Genomic DNA, 21,112 nt, shown 5'->3' on the forward strand with positions numbered 1-21,112 from the left:
GAGCGAATCACCCTCAAAGAAAAACCCCTTCATCTTCAGTCATGACGCTTCTCTGAGAGGGAGGCTTTACTTTTCAAACTTTTTTTTTTCTTGGTTTCTTCTTCTTCTTCGGTCCAAAGATGATGTTTTCATCTGCAGGAAAACGCTGCTTCACCATCGAGTCTCTGGTCGCCAAAGAGAACCCTCTAACTCCGGAGGATCCCATCCGTCCGACCGCTCTAAGCTACTCCAACCCGGCGACAGATGCTTTAATGAACAGCTACCAGGCTCCGCAGGCCCGGTCCCTGTACCAGACCCCGGACCTGGTGTTCCCAGAGACTGTCAGCCACCCCTCCCTCACCGTGGCCCCTCACCAGCTCGGAGGGTCACACCTCCAGCATCCGCACTTCTTTGGGACGCAGCACCGAGACCCGCTCAACTTCTACCCCTGGGTGCTCAGGAACAGGTTTTTTGGACACAGATTTCAAGGTAAGACAAGAATAATTGCTGAATAGAACAAATGCAGGAAAATACGACGAATATTTGTTTTAAAATATAATTTGTAACCATTGTAAATAATTGTGCCTAATTGATCTGCCTCGAGACATTTTACACAAAATTAATGCAATTCAAGAGCACGTGTTTGCTCTATCTTAAAGTATGTGAGAGGTTTAAAGAGGTGTGCTTTGCTTTGGAGAGGTTCCCATATCTCACTGCGATGAATTTTTGTACATGACTTTTGAGCAAAACCGTTGATATGGAACAAATGTTCTTTAGTTGAACAACAAACTGCAGCCACAGATAAACGATAAGGCCACGGGGTGTTGAGCAGGCTGCTCTCACATTTCCACTCTCCCTCACCCCGCGGATACCTCTCTCACTCTCTCTCTCTCTCTCTCTCTCGCTCTCTCTCTCGGCCCCTGAGGCTACAGAGCTTTTTTCATTTCATTCGGAAAGAAAAACGGGCTGTGAGGACAGGACAGATACAATCCAGGAGGATATTTTCAGTATAATGGAAGAGGAAAAACAAATCAGAGCAAATCCTGCTTAAACACACAGCCTGCAGTGATTTATTTACCTCACACACACCTCCGCGCGACGATGTGCCCAAACACACTACAGCATATTCATTAAGCAGCTTCATTTCATTCATTATTTTCATTTGGGAAAATTATTTCGCAACAAAGACATAATGGTGAAAAATATGATGATCATCATGGCTAATTAATTCATGAATATCTCATTATGTAGCTCACACCCTTGCTGGAGTTCAGAATACAAAAGGACCAAACTCTATGAAGGGTTTAAATATTTATAACATTCAAATTAAAAAAAGGTTCGAAAAAATTCAAGCTTCTTTTTTTTATATAACAACAACAAAAATGATTTCCACAACTTCCTGATAAAACTAAAGGAAGTGTTTGTTTTGGTCAACAAATTGCTTCCCATCAGGAAATGTGTAGAAATATTAAAAATACTAACACGTGCACGTGCTTTCAAGAAAAGACAAGAAGAAACTTTTAACCGAGAAGGTGCAGGCTAAAGTTTGAGTTTATTATAAGCACCCTTATTAGAAATCTAATTATTTGTGTCTGAATGCTTCGTTAATTATTCATGGACTAATTATCAGTATTTATCTATGTGTTGTATTTCTAGTTAAAGGCTGTTCTGTTGTCCAATAAACCTCATGGTGTTTTTCTATGTCCTTACCTTTTTTATTTTTTCTCTCATGTTGTATTTTTGCAGAAATATATGTTTTGTTGTTTTTAATTTATTTGGACCTTTCTGTTTACATGTAGTATGTGTGTGTGTGTTTTGTTGTTGTTGTCTTTTTTATTGATTTACTGAAGGAAGCAGCTGAATGTTTGGCACCAATTTGAGTCCAGCACAAATTTATCAGAGTTTCAGAATTTCTGCAGATTTATTTTATCACACATTCATTTATTCTATATTTGTTTATTTGAAAGGGACATTCAGAAATATTGGTGCTGTAACATTTAGAGAATAAAGGAAGGACACTTGCTCCATTTTTTTGTGCATTTATTCTGAGCACATCCCGTCAGTGAGTGAGAGACGTTTCGAGTCATGCACAAGTCCCAGACGCACTTCAAGTTGCAATAATTATAATGAGCATTTGCTACAATTACATGTGTACAAGGCGAAATCTTTAACAATTAAATATTTAATTACGTGTAAATACAAAAATAATAAAATTAGAAAATAATAATAGGATGCACACATTGATGGTCATCCAGTTGTCTGCAGATATTTCGTATTTAAAAGTAAATTTATTTGAAATACTTAAGTTTCCTTCATCAAACAAATCAGCTATTTTATACAAAATTAAAGATCAATACATTCTTTCAATGGACAATTTATAAAACGGAAATATTTTTCTAATAAATGTAATTGTGTCATCTTGTTGCTTAATTAAGGAGATCATTAACCATGCAACAAACGTCACCAAATATACGTTTTACAATGCTTATAATTGTTATAAAATAATACAATAATGATAAAAAGATATTAGTGTATTAGTATTTCATATATTTATGTTGTATTATTTATTTGGCAATTTAATTGTGTTTTTTGGATAACAAATGACTAACAGAATCATTTCGCCCTTTGGTTGAATAAAGAGTTTAGTCTCAGGTGTTCTAATATTCTTACCTTTGTGTCTCTGCAGGTAACGATGTGTCCCAGGACAGCCTGCTCCTCCACGGTCCGTTCGCCAGAAAGCCCAAACGCATCCGGACGGCCTTCTCGCCCTCGCAGCTCCTCCGCCTGGAGAGAGCCTTCGAGAAGAACCACTACGTCGTCGGAGCCGAGAGGAAGCAGCTGGCGAACGGCTTGAGTTTATCTGAAACACAGGTAGTTTACGGTCATCACATGCTAGCTAACGAGCTACATAATGTTTTTATTTTTATTTTGTGATTCATCTACAATAAACGACTCCTTCTGACTTACCTTAAAATAATGAAATAATTATAATAAAAAAATAACAATATATATATATATATATATATATATATACACTTTTTACAATTTAAACTCGTTTAGAAGTTCAACTGAAACCAGCGTTTCCATGGCGACAACATTCTGTCCCTTTACGTTCCGTTTACTTTGGAATTCTCTCTCACGTCAAATATCGCGAGACATTCACAAAACTCTTAATTTTGTTGATGAATCGAGAACGGTGAAATTATGAAAATAAACAGTTTTAAAAATAATCATTAAAGGTTAAAAAAACAGAAATTAACCAACTATATGGCTATATTTACTCCCAAAAATATCAAGGCTACATGCAAATGTAAATGAAAATTAAATCAAGTTCAAAGCTTTAATGTGGCCAATTCCTGATACTCACACTAACATATTATCCAGTATCCCCATATTAGCAAGGTAAACTTAATTTAAATTAAATATTTTGTTTATTACAGCCTTTATTACAGACTTTCAACAATTTAAAAATTGCAACAAATAAATATGAGGGTGTACTACAATAAGAACGGAAAATATAAATGTACAGGGTTTAATTTATTTGCATCAGCTTTAATAAAAAAAAGGAGAAAAAGCAGGTATTTATACACACATCACATCGGTGCAAAAACAGCAGACTGAGGAAGAAGATTTTTGTAATTCATCACAATCATTCCAGCATAGTTGTTTTACTAGACTCCTGTGACTGCATCATAAACAGCTGATGGTAAACCTTGTATGACGTATAGGGATGCACCTCGGTCAGTTAAATCGATTACTAGAAGGTATTAAACTCCTGCTTCAGGGTTAAGCAGTGTAAATATCATTGATGGTTAAATGTGATGAGTGCACATTATCTGGGAGTCAATTAGGCCTCAAAGGAAATATTAAAGAGGCTTCATTCATCAGCATGGTGGATAAATGTTGCTCACACGTTCAGGTTTGAGAGTCGATAAGGGGCCTGCGATGAAGCATTGCATGATGGGTTTTAATTCAAAGTGAAGTCTGTTTATGTGCCGCTCTGTAGCATAAAAACAAAAAGGACTGATAGATCAGAGTCACACAGAGACACTCCTGCATTTCTCCCTCAGCAGGGAAACTGTCAAATTGTGAAGAAGTAAAATAAGAAATGGAAGTAAATGCTGTAGAAAATGAAGCTTCTACGAGTGTTTCTCTTTCACAGATGAAGCCCGGCAGCATGTGAGCCGGGCTGATGCTGCAAGGTCCATCTGGAGATGTTTATTAGTCAGGAAGTTTCTAAGCATGTTGTCCTTTCCTGTGCACACACGTTGAATATTTTACATAGGACATGATTGGGTGATATGAAATGCAGGAGGAAACTTCAATATGAACGACTGAAGTTTAAGAGACTGAAGCATGTTTTAGGGTTTTGTTTTTTCAATAACAGAAAGCGTCCATGTTCAGAGAGTTGCAGGCCATGAGGGGTGAAAGACATTTTTTTCATAATCTGAAAAAAGCTCTTTGACACTTTGACATTGTCAGAGAAATGGTGCTGAAACAGCTGGGCGGTCACAATAAACTGAATTTGTTTTTGTGGAAGCTTCTTCAATGCAAAGATGTGTCGTCTGTTCTGAAATATCGTTAACTGAATATATTTGTGTTTTGTTTTGTCAGAGGTAAAAACCCCAAAACTTTTATAGTTTACTGAAAACTTTAGTATATTCAGCTGATTGCAGATTTAAAAAAAAGAAGCTATTCATGGATAATTTGAGCAACTATTCAAAAGCTAATAATCAGCCGTCGCACTGTAGGTAACTGATGTTTCACAGGTCTTCTCACACTTTGACCTCCCGAGCATCATCATCAGATCATCATTTACCCGTCTGTGTTTCTGTCCAGGTGAAGGTGTGGTTCCAGAACAGGCGGACCAAGTACAAGCGTCAGAAGCTGGAGGAGGAGGGACCCGAGAGCCAGCAGAAGAAGAAGGGAAACCACCACATCAACAGATGGCGGCTCGCCACCAAGCAGGCCAGCTCCGAGGACATCGACGTGACCTCAGAGGACTAAAAACCCCACAGACGCTTCGAAGGACCAACACTATTTATTATGTAATATTATTATTAAGTATAATTAGACACATTAGAGGAAGAGACTAAGACTACACGTGTGATCACTGCACATCTTGTCACGAAGCTGCTGGACTCTAAAAACTGGGAATCAAACATCTTATTTAAATACCCGTCATCAGGATGAGGAGACATCTCGCCCTTATTTCAGATCTTTGGTGTGTGTGACCAGAGACGAAGAGAAATCCCATCACCCTCCATCGTTGTGCTTGTTAGTTTTTCTATTGTTCACTTTGAGAAGGTTGTTTTTGAAAGAGGCTATTTGTTTCATTAGAGCTGCTCTTACCACCTGCTTTGGTCATTAACACCTCATTGCTCGCCACACCCTCGCCGCCACCTGTGTACTGTGTTAATTTAAATTTCTCCTCACACGATGGGAACACGTCGAACGCTTTGAATCTGCTGAGCGAGCGTGGGGAAGGGGCTAGAACAAAGCAGGAAGTGGACTTTTGTGTCACAGAAGATCCTCATTCGTCAGCCATTGTGTTCAGAGGCGTTCCTAACGAAGAGGCGATTCACGAGCAGCCGTGCGTGACGCCGGGACAGACGAGAAGCGACCGAGACCTCTGCGTGTTCAGGGCGGCTTCACAGCTTTGTGCTGCTTCTTCTTCCTCTGCCACATTCTCACAGAGCGGACGCGTGATGGACGACGTGTTCGTTCGTCGAATTTCTGCAGATTTCATCAAGTGCTGTGTGTGTGCAACAAAACATATGAGAGCGTACATTTCAAGCAGAACGTGTAATAACAAGAAGATGCTTCAGAAATAAAGACAGAAGCTGTTTCCCCCTCGTGTGACACGTTAGCATTATTGTGTGAGTCAGGTGATGTCGATCATGGATGCCGAGTGTGCTGCTGTTACACCTGCACATTTCACTCTGTGCAAATCAGTGTGACACAGGCTGCTGTGGTGTTTGATTGAAGGAAATCCTACACAACACATGAAGAAGAATTTCACCTCTTGCAGGTTTCATTTGCTTTAAAATAAATCAAATGCTAAAAAAAAAAAAATCAGGAGTTTGTTTCAAGACATTGCAAAGATATTCTTACAACCTTTTCGGACAGCTTTCTGAATGTTGCAGGACAGTTGCACAGGTGTCAGGTGTGTTACCTATCAGCCTGTATGTGCTCTGAATTCCAGTTGAAGGTGGTGGTGGGGAGGGGGGAAGAACTCATTCCCATCCAGAGGGTGCAAGCTGTGGAAAAACAGGGGGGAAAGTCGTGATTATTGTGCAGCAGTTCTCTCAACAAACGACTCAGTAATCACCTGTCAAAAGAAACGGAAGGAATCCTCCTGACCCCGAGGCTGACGTCTGACCCTCACGTCTTGTTTTGTAAGCGCAGAAACTCACCGCAGGAGTCTCAACCTTCGACAAAGAATACGTCAGACGTTTGCAGTCGCAAGAAGGGGCCACATGCCTTGTTTTGAGTTTCCAGGATATCCTATACTCACTGCAGGTGCAAAATGCATGTTAGAAAAGAGTTTCCACATTCCTCTTCCTCCACATAAACACGCTTTAAAAAGGTGCTGCGTTTAAACCTGGGAAGCAGCTCGCCGACAGTCAGAGCGCTGCACGCGTGAAATCACAGCTTGGTTAGGGAAAAGGTCAGCACGATTACGGAGAGCTGCACTCTTCATTTGTCTTCCAGGAAAATAATGAAGAGTAAAAATCACACCCGTCTCCCGCCGCCTGAGTCAGCAGAGAGGCGGAGAGTTCCCCGGAGCCGCCAGGTCGACGCCGCTTCTGCAGCGGCAGGGAAGGTGTCAGAGAAACGAGCTTCAAACAACGTGATCAATCACTCCTGGATTTATGATTTAAAGTGTATTTCTCTCAGCTCGCAGTACGAACCACACGTGCTTTGTTGTTGCTTTTTAAAAAGATAAATAATGCAGCGTGGTCACAATTCGTCACTTTGCATTTGTGATGGTGCACGCATCAAGAATAAAGATGGTTGTTTTACCGCCTTTCAAGACGACTGATGATTTAGTGTCATTTTAAATGTCTTTGAGTTATTTCACAAGAAACAAACAGGAAATCAATTACACTGAAAAAAAAATAAAATCTATCACTTTATTAATCTGCTGATTAATTCTCAAGTACTGAATTTGATTAATTAAAAGCTGTAAGAAGCGACAGTTGTTTCCTCAGAGGCAGAGGTGAGAGCTTCGACAGGAAAAGGTTTTTGTTCCAGGTAATCTTAAAAAAAAAAAAAACATTGCACAAAAGGTGTAGCAAATGACAAAGTTTCTTCACTGACAGGTTTCCAAAACAGTGAAACAAATTTCAAACAGGAGATATGAAATCGCCGGATGTGAAGCGGACGCCGACGTCCGTCACGTCAGGGATGATGTCGATATTCGATAACACGAGAAGTGCAGGAGAAACAATAAAACAGCATCTGATGTGTTTCTGTGGAGCGCAGCACGTCGGATGACTTTAACTTCAGTCTTTGATTTGTCTCGCCTCCACTGTGTGTCACAACTTCCACCAGCATCCTGCAGCCGACCCTGCATGTGGCTTCTTGTCCGATTACCTGCCTGCAGTGTTGCGTTGCCCCGGCAACCACGCAACAAACACACTAATGATGGGGACAAAAGATAACGCTCGAAGACAGAAAGTTTGAATAAATCAAGAGCAAACACAAAGACAGGGCGGCGTTTTTACAGATTTATCCTGACAGAGATAAATTCAGCGGTCAGGTTTTTATTTATTTATTACAACTTCAGATACAGAAGGAGATAATCCGGCAGATTAACATGTTTCACCTGCTTTAAAGGAGCAATCTGTAAACCAGACCCCCTAGTGTTTAAAATGAGTACTGCAGTCTAAATCCATTCTGCTCTCATATCTGGGAAATCTCTTTTTAAATGAAGCCTGAAGTTTGATTCCTTACTAAAAAATTAAATAAAAACAATGTGAAATAATTGTATATTAAAGTATTAAATCTCTGCATTGCATCACATACATTTAAAAAAGTTCACAGTTTAATTATTCAAACTGAATTCATTCACATTATTCACACATTCCTTCGTCTTCATCAGTTTAAGCTTTTAATTCACCTCATTCTTTCTTTGGTTTCAGATTTGCAAACGTTTCACCGTATTCACACTTTTTTTTGGTCGTTAAGAAAATATTAAAGGACGGCGTGTACTTTTCACTCCGAGCCCGGGTTAGATCCCATTTTGGAGTCGCACAACTAATTTTGGTCCAATCAGCTGCTCCCGCCCGGTGGTAAACAGAGCAGTAATCAAAATGTCCTGTCATGATTAGCCTTTCCTGTAAACATATGCTAACTGCTCACACACACACACACACACACACACACACGTTTACCATCGCTCGTCCTCTGGCAGCCTCGAGCGGCGTGCTCCTGCCTTCGTGTGTCACTCATAGACCTTTGTTGTATGTCACAATCTTACAATTAGTTGCCATGGCGATCTCTGGCTCCAGCTCATTCACGCTGATCTGTGGGCAGAAATTTAAAAAAAAAAAAAAAAAAAAAAAAAAAAGGTCAATCGTGCAAAACAGAGAAATTTGGCGTGAACAAAGAATGTAAACATGTTCGTCATATAGATGAGCTGCGACTGGAAGATTTCATTTCTAACTAAGTATTTCCTAAAAGCTTCAAATGTGCATATTTACTTGTAATGTGCAAAGAGCCAATTTGTCAGATTAAAGTCTAATTTGAGGGTTTTTTTCTCCTAATATTTGAACCAGAGACAGATGGCTGTCGGCGTCGGAGGCAGAATCCTAATGAAACATCTTGGTAGGTGTGAAACAGGGAAGTGGGACAAATTGAGTAGGCGGGGGGGAGGGGGGCATTCATGTTGCTTTTTTGGAAAGACGTGTTTTGGTTTTTTTTTCTTCTGTCTGCTTTTCCTGTGAAAGCTCAAAAAGGACTTGTGAGAAGAAAACAGGCCCACTTTTCACAGGACTGTTGGCGGCACATATGTCTGAAGTTTTCTGCCATATGGCTGAGTGAGATATTTCAGCCGTAATTAAATCCTAAACATTTTAAAGCCAGAGCTGCTTGGCTTGTGTCACGGAGTCAGTTGGCAGAGAGAAGACAAAGACAGACATGGAGCGAAAAATAAATCCATGCCACTGTTATTTAAAGGGGTAGAATGACACGCACACACACACACTGGAGGTAATAAGGCTAAAATTAGCCTGGGTGAGTGGAGGCAATAGAAGCATCCAGCAGGTTACGTCTCAGAGGGTGACATGCAGCAGCAGCAGAAGAAAGACGTCTTCCTCCGTAGACAGAAACAGGGATGTCTTACCTGGGACATCTGTGGGAAGACACTGATGGCGAGGGGCAGAGCCAGGCTGAAGGCAGCGAGGACCACCAGGCTGTGGATGGGCAGGACGAGCCTCCGCTGTCTCTGCAGGAGAGGAAGCCTGGAGAGAGACACCTAGTGTTTAAAATGAGTACTGCAGTCCACATTCAAAGTGTTGCAGAGAGCCGTCTATCCCCGCCCCCTCCGTGTGGTGGACACTGTAGCTTCAGTGTTTAGCCAGCTCTGCATGTGGTGGACACTGTAGCTTCAGTGTTTAGCCAGCTCTGCATGTGGTGGACACTGTAGCTTCAGTGTTTAGCCAGCTCTGCATGGCTCTGTAAAGCTTTCTGCGTTCTAACCTCTCTCCATGTTTCATCTCCAACATTGATCCTAGTTTGAGCAGCTTTCTGCTGCTGGAGCTTATTAGAAACATGCAGAGGCTTTTTAGCTCGGGTACAATCACTTCTATCTGAAGCAGTTCCACTGCCCGCTTCCATCGCTGCAACACCTGTTCACCTGATAACTGCTCTCATATCTGGCAAACCCAGGGGCGTCCAAAACGGCCTTCAAAGCCCCGCCTACCTTCTCTGGTCCAATCAAATCCAGAGCATTCAGGAGCGGAGTCTAAAGTTAGAAGGAGGACATACTGGCTGCTGCGTTGTCGTTCATGTCTGATCACAGAGGAACGTGTTTGGGGACGGTATAGACTGCGCTCTGATAAATGCAGAGCAACACTTTCAAACATATTTTCAACAACTGCAAAAGCTCCAGTTTCTCAAACTGACTATTTAAGGACGTTTGGGGCCTCTTATCTACAGAAATATATTTCCTGGTCTCCTCCCTCCCGGCTGCCCTCTGTAGGATAATCCCCTCTCGAGTGTGCGGGACAGTGAACTCAGCAGGAGCTGGAGAAAGAGCCGCTCCATATCTCCTCCTCCAGCGACGCCTCTCCCCATAACGAGGAGAGCTACTGCCTAATGAGGGAGCTCATTAACACATATGGCTGCCATGCTTTAATTAGGCGACACACACACACACACACACACACACACACACACACACACACACACACATCTTAAAAGTGATTTATAAAGAGGAAAGTCTACAAGAGAAAAGTTGTTACAGAGAGGTTTGTCCGTGCATGAAAGTTTTAATCCTTTAAATCAGATATAAATATTTGATATTACATAAACCTAACGACACATTTTCATTAAGTGTGTGTCAGTGTGTGTCAGTGTGTGTCAGTGTGTGTCCGTGTGTGTCAGTGTGTGTCCGTGTGTGTCAGTGTGTGTGTCAGCGTGTGTCAGTGTGTGTCCGTGTGTGTCAGTGTGTGTCCGTGTGTGTCAGTGTGTGTGTCAGCGTGTGTCAGTGTGTGTCCGTGTGTGTCAGTGTGTGTCCGTGTGTGTCAGTGTGTGTGTCAGCGTGTGTCAGTGTGTGTCAGTGTGTGTCAGTGTGTGTGTCAGCGTGTGTCAGTGTGTGTCAGTGTGTGTCCGTGTGTGTCAGTGTGTGTCAGTGTGTGTGTCAGCGTGTGTCAGTGTGTGTCAGTGTGTGTCAGTGTGTGTCCGTGTGTGTCAGTGTGTGTCCGTGTGTGTCAGTGTGTGTGTCAGCGTGTGTCAGTGTGTGTCCGTGTGTGTCAGTGTGTGTCCGTGTGTGTCAGTGTGTGTGTCAGCGTGTGTCAGTGTGTGTCCGTGTGTGTCAGTGTGTGTCCGTGTGTGTCAGTGTGTGTGTCAGCGTGTGTCAGTGTGTGTCCGTGTGTGTCAGTGTGTGTGTCAGTGTGCGCTGAGCAAACTGGCGAGTGGCCACCTCCTGGTCCAGGTCTCAGCCAGGTTTAGCTGTTTACATGAACCTCTGACACCCTGACTGAGCCTCCCTGAGCACCGACGAGACCAATTAATTTAAAGTCCCCGCTGACTCGTGTTGTGTCTGACAGAAACGCTCGGCCAATCAGCGACGACGACACAACGCTGCAGTTTGGTGATTATACTGTAAAAGAAAAAAAAAAAAAAAACAGCTCGCTGCACAAAAACATGAAGGCGGCAGGACGGAAGTCGAACGACGTAGCTTTAGGACATTTGTTTGCACGTCTTGCAGAGTCTGCTGCAGCGCGTGTTTGGAGCGATGTGAGCAGGAACAATTAAACTGTGAAGCAGGTTTCTAATCAAACACCTCATGAAGGAGGTGGGGGTGATTATGAGCATGTGACACAGAGTGTTTGTTTGTCAGCAGCAGATGAAGCTATGATTCAGACTGATACTGTCTTTGTTTAATGGTCCCCCCCCCCCTTTCGTTTCAGGAGGGTGGATAAGTGGTTTCAGCGTGCGGCCTGGGTTCAAATCCCGCCTGTGGCTTCTTTCCCAGACGCTCTCTCTTCTATCTCGACCAATGAAAAAGCCCCAAAATAAAAATAGAAAATTCCCTTTAGATTTCCTGTGAATCATTTATATTCGCTGCAGAACTTTTGGCCATTTTCAAACATCTGGGTCGTGTTACACGTGGATGTTACTGTGTGTGTGTGTGTGTGTGTGTGTGTGTGTGTGTGTGTGTGTGTGTAGCCTCTCACACTGAAGCTGCTGTCACTGCCCTAAATCTGCTCTCAGCAACACAATCCATCACTGAGGGGCCGCCCAGGGACCCGTCTACGTCCCCTTGTTCTCGCTCCATTGAGAGCCACTGACGGCGAGCTGACAAAGACGAAAGCTGAGCACTTCTCACCTGCAACCGCAGTCCAGCTCGCCGCCTCGTATTCACACCAACAACCCCCCCCCCCCCCCCCCCGCCCGCCCACCGCCCCCCCTTCTCCAGCTGCCAGGAATCCCAAACACACCTGGGCAGCCGGCCTCGCTGCCTGAGCCCGCCTGCTCGGAGCGGTCGGGACAAGTGCTGTCAGGGATTTCCAAAGATGGCTGCATTCCTCGACACAGCGCCGGCACGGTGAGGCCATCGATCACAGGACGCATGTATAAACACATCATTAAGACTTCATTACGCTCTTATCACACAACACTGGATCTCAGCGAGGACGCGGTTCACCCAGAGCAGCAGCCAATCAGAGGACTAAGCGATCTGATAGGCTGATATATTCACAGGTATACAGGTTTTATTTTATTCGTGTGTGTGTGTGTGTGTGTGGCGGTCTCTCACTTTTCCAGTGCTGTCATGATGATGGGAGGTAAGACCAGGATGGGCATGGGGAGGACCACTCTGGTCAGAGCGGTTTCCAAAAGAGCCTGAGAAAACAAAACAAACACTTAAAACAGCGAATCCTCCCCCGAGTCCTTCATAACGAACCAGCACATGAAGATGGACATTAAATGGACGGGATCCACGTACGTGCCTGGCGGCCACTTTGGACGTTCCCACCACGTTGCCGTTGTGGTCGAGCACGCTGATGCCCTCCGACAGCTCCGAGTGTCTCATGAGCACCACGTTGCAGACGTTAGCACTCGCTGGTGAGAAGATGACATGAACACGGTCTGATCAGGTGAGGATGATGATGTCAGCATTTTACAGGGTTTGCACTTCATCATTTAAAATCATTTCTAATGTTGTGATAAGTTTTTAATGCAAGTTTACACCAGCAATCTGCAGATAGACATGTCCTCCTGTTTGTGGGGGGTTTTTTTATTTTATTTTTTTTACATCTGTCAGAAAAGTAGGACTTCAGAAAAGCTGTGAGCACGTCTGGGATGTGTCCTGACTCTTTAACCTGAGACGTTTAAAACACATTTATCAGTCAGCGATGTGACAGACACTAAACGCCGTTCTTCGACGTCATTAGTGTCAACAAATCAACGTCACGTTTTGCTGTGTGAGTCTGACTCGAGCAGCCTGACAAACAGCAGCGCCGTCACCCTGAGGTTTATTCACGAAAGCCAAATGTATGTTAATATCCTCTGACCTTTCTCCTTGACTCTAATGGGAATAAGAAAAAGTCATTTTAGAGAGCTAAGTGACGGCGCCGCGGGCCTTTTTAATTTAAGTTATCTGAGTGAGGCTGCAGGCCTGACGGCTCGCTTTGTGACGGCAATTCAATTGACGGAGCAAATCTCTCTTTTTACCTCCAAGGGATTAAAAAAAAACAAAAAACATCTCGACCAATTAAGACGAGGAACGAGACAAATCCAGAAAACGAGCTATTTGCAATCAATTTCATTTTCTAATGAGTCTGTTTCCTTTATTAATAAAGTAAATGCTGCTGAAATATGCAGCTATACATGTAATAATTTGAAATAATTACATCGCTAATTGTCTCCTAATAACTCTCTGTACACTTACAGAAATGAATCCAGGACTTGTTCACATAATTAACTTCCTAAATATCACAAATAATGACAAATATTTTCCACAAATTAATCCTCCGCGCGCGTCCCAGCCGCGGTTAAGGTCCGCGTTCTCTGAACGCTGATTGGCTTATGACAAAATACATCCGGCCTTAAGTAAGCAAACTAAAGCAAACAGCACTTTACTTCTGCTCGCTTCAATAAGCTGTTTTAATTACCTTTTATATCGTCCGAGCACACAACAACAACAACAACAACAACAACAATGCACAAACAGAAATCAGGTAAATGAGGCCTCGACATAGACGCCACTTTGGGGGTAATTATCCAATTTGTTTGCGGCAGCAGAGTTCTAACAAGCAGCCAATTACCAGGCAAAGGCTGCGCTGTAGAAACCTGTTGATTTAATTGAAAGAACCACCAAGGCGAGCGAGGGGGTGGGGGGGGGGGGCAAACAATTAATTATGAGCCAGCAGCCAGGGGCATTCTGGGACACACGGGTCTACACCCCTGGGTGCTGCTGTGTGTTTGAAGGTGGCATGAAATCAGCTTTGTGGCTCCACACATGTCGGATCACCGGAGAGCGTTCATGTTAATGCTTCAGCAGAGAAATGATCGGATTTAAAGGTTCCGTGTTGATTTATTTGTTGGCTGTTTTGACGTCTTTATAAGAGAGCAGAGCTTCTTCTCTTCTTTCACTCACCCACCGCCGGGAAGGGGATGAACCTCTGCACCAGCATCCGGCTCGTTGGGCTGAAGCGGCTGGCTCTCTGGACCAACACGTTCAACCCAACCTGCAAACCACAAACACAGGAGTCAGGCAACATAATACAATAAAACACACGAATACACACAGTGGATATATTAATTCTTATATTTTAATTAAAAACAGAGAATAAAAAGACGCTCGATGAAGTGAGATATCTGTCTCTTCATGAACACTGGTGTTCGGTCCTTTCATTTCAACACGAGGACGAGCTGTGGTCAAAAAGGCAACGAGCTCTCACACCATCACCACTCCGGCCTCCGGCGCTCCCAGGCTCGGCGGGGGGGCGTCAACAGAGCAGACGTTTAATTGGAGAGCTCCTGCACTCACCCCGCCCCCCCCCCCCCCTGATTCTTTCTCTGCACTCGTTGCCGTTGTCAAGCCCGAGGGCCGGATGGGCACCCAGCGGGACCAGTAATTGGCTCGGTTTGAGCCCAGTGTCCACCGTGAGAGCTTTGATGTTATTGAGGTGAGAGACCAAAAACATTCATCTTAACCTTTAGATCTGTAATAAAATCAGGGTTTCATCTTCATACCGAGAGAAAGAAATCTGAAACATTCAGTTTTTATTTGTCTCTTTGTCTCGTGATCAGTGCTGTGATGCTCAGAATCTGTCTCGGTCTCAAGATCACCTGTTGAAGGTCTTGGTCTCATCTCGGACTCGACAGACTCGTCAAGACAATATCACTGAAATTAAAGGGGCCCCTTTCTGAAGGAACAAATAACTTTGATTTGTAGTTTGATTTTGTCCCGACCTTCCTGCTGTCACGTCTGAGCGAGTGACACGCCCACGTCAGGATGATGACTTTTCAGAGATACGTTAGGTCTTGGACTTGTCTCGGGTTTGTCCTGGTCTCGGTTACCGTGGTCTTCATACACACCGCGTTAAGCTTTTAGGATTTTAGAGCTGAAGCATCATGGGAACTCACAGCGATGGAGACCGCGCTGGTCACCGCTCCGACGTATCCCTCGAAGAATTTAGAAAGCGGAGCCGGCTGAGGAGACATAAAGAGGACGACAGTGAGGACGCGTTTCATGCACCTGAAACTGTCCGAGTGATGGCGAGACATCGAGCTCACCTTGGAGGCGTTACGGTTGGAGTAGTTCACGCAGGCGTTGTGACTCTGGTTTAACCACTACGAGACAGTGAGAAGAAAACGAGCTGGTTCGTTATCAGTTACCTTCGCTGCACGCCGCCACACGCTCTCTCTCCTCCCAACACTTCCTGTTTCTGTCCAGCTGTCCAATCCAATAACAACTTCTAAAAAAAGTGTCTGTCCCAACATCAACAGAGAATTAAAGCTGAACATTTTTTTGTCCTGCATGCAGGTCACCAAGTTCGTCCTTACCTGCCAGAAGACGGTTGACAGCAATGTTTGATTTGGTAGAAGAAGACCAATAACCTGCACGAAGGTCAAAACGAGAGGATTCAAAGACGCTCGCTCATTTATTTCAGTTTGGTGTGAACGCCACATGTGGATGAACGTGTTCAGTCACTGTTAAAACATGTAGAATATACGTGAACAGGTCTTACCACTGGAGTGCCAAAGGGGATGAAACCTGCAAGAAGACAGACTCCGTGTTACCGTCCTGTCGAGCCGGGCTTTAGGCTCTCATTAACACATCGTTGGCTTTCATTGCTCCGCCCTCATTTGTTCTCTCTGCCTCATCGCTTCAAAAAGGTGCTTTAAGACTCGACCAAAATACTCGCGTTCGCTCGTTCGGAGGCCTGGAGAACGTCTCGGTCACTGTGGGGGAGAAGTTCTAATCAGCGCCCAGCTGAGTGTGACCTTCCGCCCCCCCGCCCCCCAAGACAACCTGAAGAGCCCCGTCGAGCCGTGACAGTTCCCGGGGTGAACGACGCCTCCATGTTGGACCACATAACAAGCCCCCCCCTACACACACACACACACACACACACACACACACACACACACACACACACACACACACACACACACACACACACGGAGCTCCGGTACCTGACATCCGAAAGGGCATGAGGATCTTCTCCCCCGTGTCGGGGTGGATGATGGCCTGTAATGAGAGCACGACGGTCATGAAACCGTGACCAGTTCTGACGGATCCGAGAAGATTTTAACTCTTACTGGAAACTTCTTCTTTCATTTTGGGGTTTTTGGGACATCAACATCTTACCTGCTGGATTTTTTGAGCTTGCCAAAGCTGTGGAGAGAAAACACGACAACTTCAATGAGCTCATTTGTAAAGCACTTCACTGTCTGACGGGCGTTTCTACGGAGGCTGTCAAAACGTCCGACACTTTGGTTACTTTGTCTTTCCCCCTTTAATTATACTGCAGAGATCAGTGTGTGTGTGTGTGTGTGTGTGTGTGTGTGTCCGTTAATGATCCATCCATAACTCAGCTGTCTATATGTCTCCGTACATTCGTATTCATCCTGTGACGGCGTGATATTGGCGTCCCAGTCTGTGAGCTTCCAGGCTCTCTGACTGTAACGAGTTTGTGAGTCCAGTTTGTGTACCTGAGCGTCCGTCACTCCTGGAGGCAGAGATCCTCGTTTGAATTGGTCGAGCAGCTTCACACATTCCTGCAATCGTTTCTGATTGGACAAAAAGCAGGAGGAAATAAAAGTCAAATGCAAGTTTTTCTTTTTATTAATTATTCTGACTTAATGTCCTGATAGTAAAGGAAATATGCTTTAACACAAACAGTCTAAAGTCTAACCATCACAGAGAGCTGTCTCCCCCCGCTCCTCTCACACAGGTCACCATGTGGTGGACACTGTAGCTTCAGTGTTTAGCCAGTGATGTGATGTGAGATAATTGTGCTCCACAAAAACTTTCATGCTGATTTTCAGTTGACAAATGAGTTTCCTAAAAGGTAATGAGCAGCTTTCTGTGGTGTGATCATTGTCTAATGCTGAGCAAAATACCGGGTCATGTGGCCCAATTTGTTCTAATGAGCTTACCATCTGTGTGTGAATGAGTGTGCGTGTGGAAGCGTTAGGTGCGTGTGTGTGTGTGTGTGCGTGTGTGTGTGTGTGTGTGTGTGCATGCGTAAAATCTGTCCCTGTTCCACTCTCGTCATTAGGGGCAAGTTGAGGCGATGCCCGGCCCAGCAGGACGCAAGGTGTGTGTGTGTGTGTGTGTGTGTGTGTGTGTGTGTGTGTGTGTGTGTGTGTGCCCCTCCCAGCTCCCCCACACGTCCACACCTCATCACATCCCAGGAGCTACTGCCGCTATTACTGTCACCAAAGAGCCCGCTAACAGCTTCATTACCCAGAGCGCCCGAACACACGACGACCTCCGAGCAGCTCCGAGATCACCCTGTAACCCGAAAACTTCCTAAATGTGCTTCCAGTAACAGAGAATCCATTAATTATGGAGCTTTTTTGCTAATTTTATTGTGAAGTCAAAAAATGTAAAGTTTTTTTTCTTTTTTTTTACAACTAAAATTTGCAACAATTAGGGCGTCAGATCTTTTTTGGTGACCTCTCTGTCACCAACCAATCAGATTGAAGATGGCGCTGGACTTAAATCAGCTTTGTCAACAACAATGGTCGGGGAGACACTCGTCTTTTCAAGGGTGTAAATAAAGACGAACTAGAAGATCGTCATGAGAACCAAAGAGTGAGAGAGCAAATCAAACATTTCCCTTAAAAAAAAACTGAACCAGCTCAATGATGTAAAGTTTGTTTACCTCTGTCACAAAGAGCGTGCTGGGGTCAATCACATCCAGGAAGTGCCTGAAGCGACCAAAAAACGTGTTCTAAAACGAGAAGAAAACACACAAAATCATGAAATCAAAAAGACAAAAATCAATTAAACATTTGATTCGAATTAAAATTAAGAGCGTCCATTATTCAATATTAAGACAACACGTGGTCTTTTAAAAGTTTGATATTTTCAAACTAAATATCCAGAAGTCCTAAACATCGAACCATGCACGTAAAACTGTGCAGAGTAAAGAAACATAACTTTGACTCAAACATAAGCAGTCAAATTGGACTTATTTCTTAGAGCAGAAGGATTCCAGCTGTCGGTCCGCACACAGTCACATCCCAGCACGCCAGCTGCTGTGACACACCAGCCTGCGCCTCCTCATTAATAAGGCCGACAAACTGTTTCCGATCTGCATCTTTCACCACTTTGCAATTACCCTCCATAATGACGGAGCCAAAAATACCTTTCAATCTTTTATTCATAGCTGAGCATAAGGACGGATTTGGTCGATACAGCAGCGCGGCGTGCAGCTCCGGGTGGCACCACGCCCTCCCTAACTTCACTTTAATTACTCCCACTGCTAATTTGGAGGAAAAATCTGGAATCTAGCTCGCTGCTTCGTCTGCCGTGTGACTTCCTGAACATATGGACAGATTGTACAAACACAACAAAATTACTTTTTTAATCTGTTACATTCAGTCCACAGGTAATAAGATAAAGGACGTATCTTAACATTTAAAGGCTAAAAAGAGCTTTAATACCACTGTTTCTGTGACAACTCAATCACAAGTTGTCTTTTGCTACTTCCTGTTTTGTCCACTTTGTTTGTTACCGTTTTAAATGAACTCTAATCTCGTCATTTTCTTGTCACCGCATTTAATCTCCTGCTTCTACCTCCGCTTCCTCAAGTGTCTTATGGAAACGGTAAATGGACTTGAGCTTGTATCGTACTTTTACATTCTTCTGACAACTCAAAGCACCTTTTTTCCCCCCCGGAGGTCATACCTACACATTCACACACTGGTGGTGGAGTCTGCTGTGCAAAGTACTAAATAATCCCATTCATACACATGCTAACTACAAAGGAGTGAAACAACAATCTTCAGACATGTAGCTGCAGGAGCTTGGGATCGAACCCCGACCTTCCAGTTGAGAGACGATCTACTCTACCACTAAGCCACAGCTGACACATGTGCATATATTATGTATAGCATCACAGGTCCTTGGGGCCCGATCCCAGGTTGGGAACCAATGGATTAGTCCAGGCTTTCCCAGGCCTTGGGGTCCCAATCTCAAATGGGATCGCAATACAAAATATATGACATTAAAAGATATCAAACACATGTGGCTGTGGGTCATAATCTCTACCCTGCCTCTCTTCCTCAATGATAAAGAGCCTAAATAAGATCTAAGATGAATACTTACAGCAACTGAGCAAAAATGTACACAAATAAAACCAAATTAATCTCAGCATAAAGCTGTATGTCTTGGGGTCAAAGTGCTTTCTAGAGGACAGGAACCTCTGGACCAGGCCTTTAAATCAGACAACTATCTGATTTAAAGGATCAAAACTTCTTATATTTCTGAAAGCGGATTATTTGTAGCTAACATTTAAGACATTTCTGTGATTTTTAACTAGGAAAGGGCCAAAAGTATCCGTCCTTAAGCAGTTTAACAAGCTTAATATACATTTGCAGAAGAGCTCACCTGTTATATTGTTTAATTTTACTGTTTTATTCACTATTCTTTAATTGAAACAACAAAACCGGGTCACTTTCCCTCCAGGTGAGCTAGCTAGCCAGCTCGACCGTTAGAGATTCAAATCTGACGTACGTTTGCGTAAAGCGTGACTGAGATACGTAAAGCTACGCCGCGTTCAAGTGCACATCGAATATATATCGAAAGCACTAGCGGTAATGAGGAATTATGAGCAAATTAAGAGCACATTAAAAGCGAGAAGTTCAGATGATTATGATCATAACATAAACTTACTAATGTTGCCGAGTTGTGACGTTTGTCTGTCATTTCAATGTCTCAAAAATGGTAATGGTAAAATGAATAGACTTTGTTTTTGTTCATAAAAGCGATAGTTTATTTTTAGTAGCTTCACATTGAAATGCATCTATAAGCTCTAAAAATCAAGCAAACTTTCAATTATAAAGCACACCAGGCATTAGCATTTATAAGAGTTTACAACTGGGAAAATTAATATTTCCGAGGAGTACTTGAAGGCAGCATAAGCGTAGATTCAAAAGTCAAAATAAGTGACATTTAAAAAAACAGTTTCACCCTTCTTTAGAATTATTTCAAACTTTACTTAAAGCAATATTACTGCATCATGCTCTCAGATAAAACGTTAATACTTAATATGTGTTTAAATAATTTCTTATATTCTCTGACGTGTGTTTGTGACAGTAACGTTGGACACTTTTAAATTATGGGACTTTTTAACACACCTGCACGTTAGGCAGTCCAAAAATGATATTTTACAAGAAGGGGTAATGCACACTTCAGTTAAAACATAATGTTGTATGGGCTCACCTTTGGTTGTTAAAGAAGATAAAGTGTCACGTGCAGGTTTTATAGCTTTGTTTATATGGGCCAAATGTCATCAGCTGCCTGCTGCTTCAAGTCACATGAAGTTCAGTTCAGATTTCAGCAAAGTGAAAAATAAACTCACCTGGTCGAAACGAGACTTGCCATGCTGGAATGTCGGATATTCAGACATGCTGCTGCAAACACACACACACACAAACACACACACGAGTTACACTAACACACTGTCCTCCTCTTAACCAAGTAAAGCAGACAGCTGTTTACAAACACTGAGTGGAAGTGAGGCTGCAGGGTGCTTCGGTTTCAGGATTGCATCGTACAACGGGAAATGTAGTTCTTCCGGGTTGAAATTGTGGCGGAGCACCTGAGGGGCGGACTACACTTCCCAGACGAACCTATTTTGTTTTCACTTTTACAGCAGGATCAACAGAGGAAATGTTTTACATGAGATCAAGGTGAAATAAGACAGATGATTTAAGTGTG

At 43.4% G+C, this 21,112-nt stretch overlaps 2 protein-coding genes across 2 annotated transcripts; one reads left to right on the top strand and one right to left on the bottom strand.

Moving 5' to 3' along the window:
* The first annotated feature begins 16 nt into the window (after positions 1 to 16).
* Positions 17 to 5,696, top strand: emx1 (empty spiracles homeobox 1). Its single transcript, XM_079369851.1, has 3 exons — positions 17 to 468; positions 2,666 to 2,850; positions 4,819 to 5,696. The coding sequence occupies exons 1-3, from the start codon at positions 120 to 122 to the stop codon at positions 4,984 to 4,986; spliced, it is 702 nt and encodes a 233-aa protein (XP_079225977.1). The 5' UTR covers positions 17 to 119; the 3' UTR covers positions 4,987 to 5,696.
* A 2,036-nt stretch (positions 5,697 to 7,732) lies between these two features.
* On the bottom strand, positions 7,733 to 20,991 carry sfxn5a (sideroflexin 5a). Its single transcript, XM_079369821.1, has 14 exons — positions 20,754 to 20,991; positions 18,051 to 18,119; positions 16,873 to 16,950; positions 16,529 to 16,555; positions 16,354 to 16,408; positions 15,906 to 15,931; positions 15,721 to 15,774; positions 15,451 to 15,507; positions 15,301 to 15,366; positions 14,309 to 14,399; positions 12,656 to 12,771; positions 12,467 to 12,552; positions 9,329 to 9,446; positions 7,733 to 8,510 (listed from the first exon to the last, which is right to left on the bottom strand). Exons 1-14 carry the CDS (start codon positions 20,799 to 20,801, stop codon positions 8,433 to 8,435), a joined length of 969 nt encoding a protein of 322 aa, XP_079225947.1. The 5' UTR covers positions 20,802 to 20,991; the 3' UTR covers positions 7,733 to 8,432.
* Between the last annotated feature and the right edge of the window lie 121 nt (positions 20,992 to 21,112).

This window comes from Symphodus melops, assembly GCF_947650265.1.
Source record: "Symphodus melops genome assembly, chromosome: 19".
Taxonomy (NCBI): domain Eukaryota; kingdom Metazoa; phylum Chordata; class Actinopteri; order Labriformes; family Labridae; genus Symphodus; species Symphodus melops.

Coding starts and splice junctions, on each gene's coding strand:
- emx1 (XM_079369851.1), top strand. CDS start 120: ATGATGTTTTCATCTGCAGGAAAACGCTGCTTCACCATCGAGTCTCTG. Junction 469..2,665: donor TTTTGGACACAGATTTCAAG/GTAAGACAAGAA, acceptor GTGTCTCTGCAG/GTAACGATGTGTCCCAGGAC. Junction 2,851..4,818: donor TGAGTTTATCTGAAACACAG/GTAGTTTACGGT, acceptor GTTTCTGTCCAG/GTGAAGGTGTGGTTCCAGAA.
- sfxn5a (XM_079369821.1), bottom strand. CDS start 20,801: ATGTCTGAATATCCGACATTCCAGCATGGCAAGTCTCGTTTCGACCAG. Junction 16,409..16,528: donor AAGCTCAAAAAATCCAGCAG/GTAAGATGTTGA, acceptor CTCTCATTACAG/GCCATCATCCACCCCGACAC. Junction 9,447..12,466: donor ATCATGACAGCACTGGAAAA/GTGAGAGACCGC, acceptor GTCTCTCTCCAG/GCTTCCTCTCCTGCAGAGAC.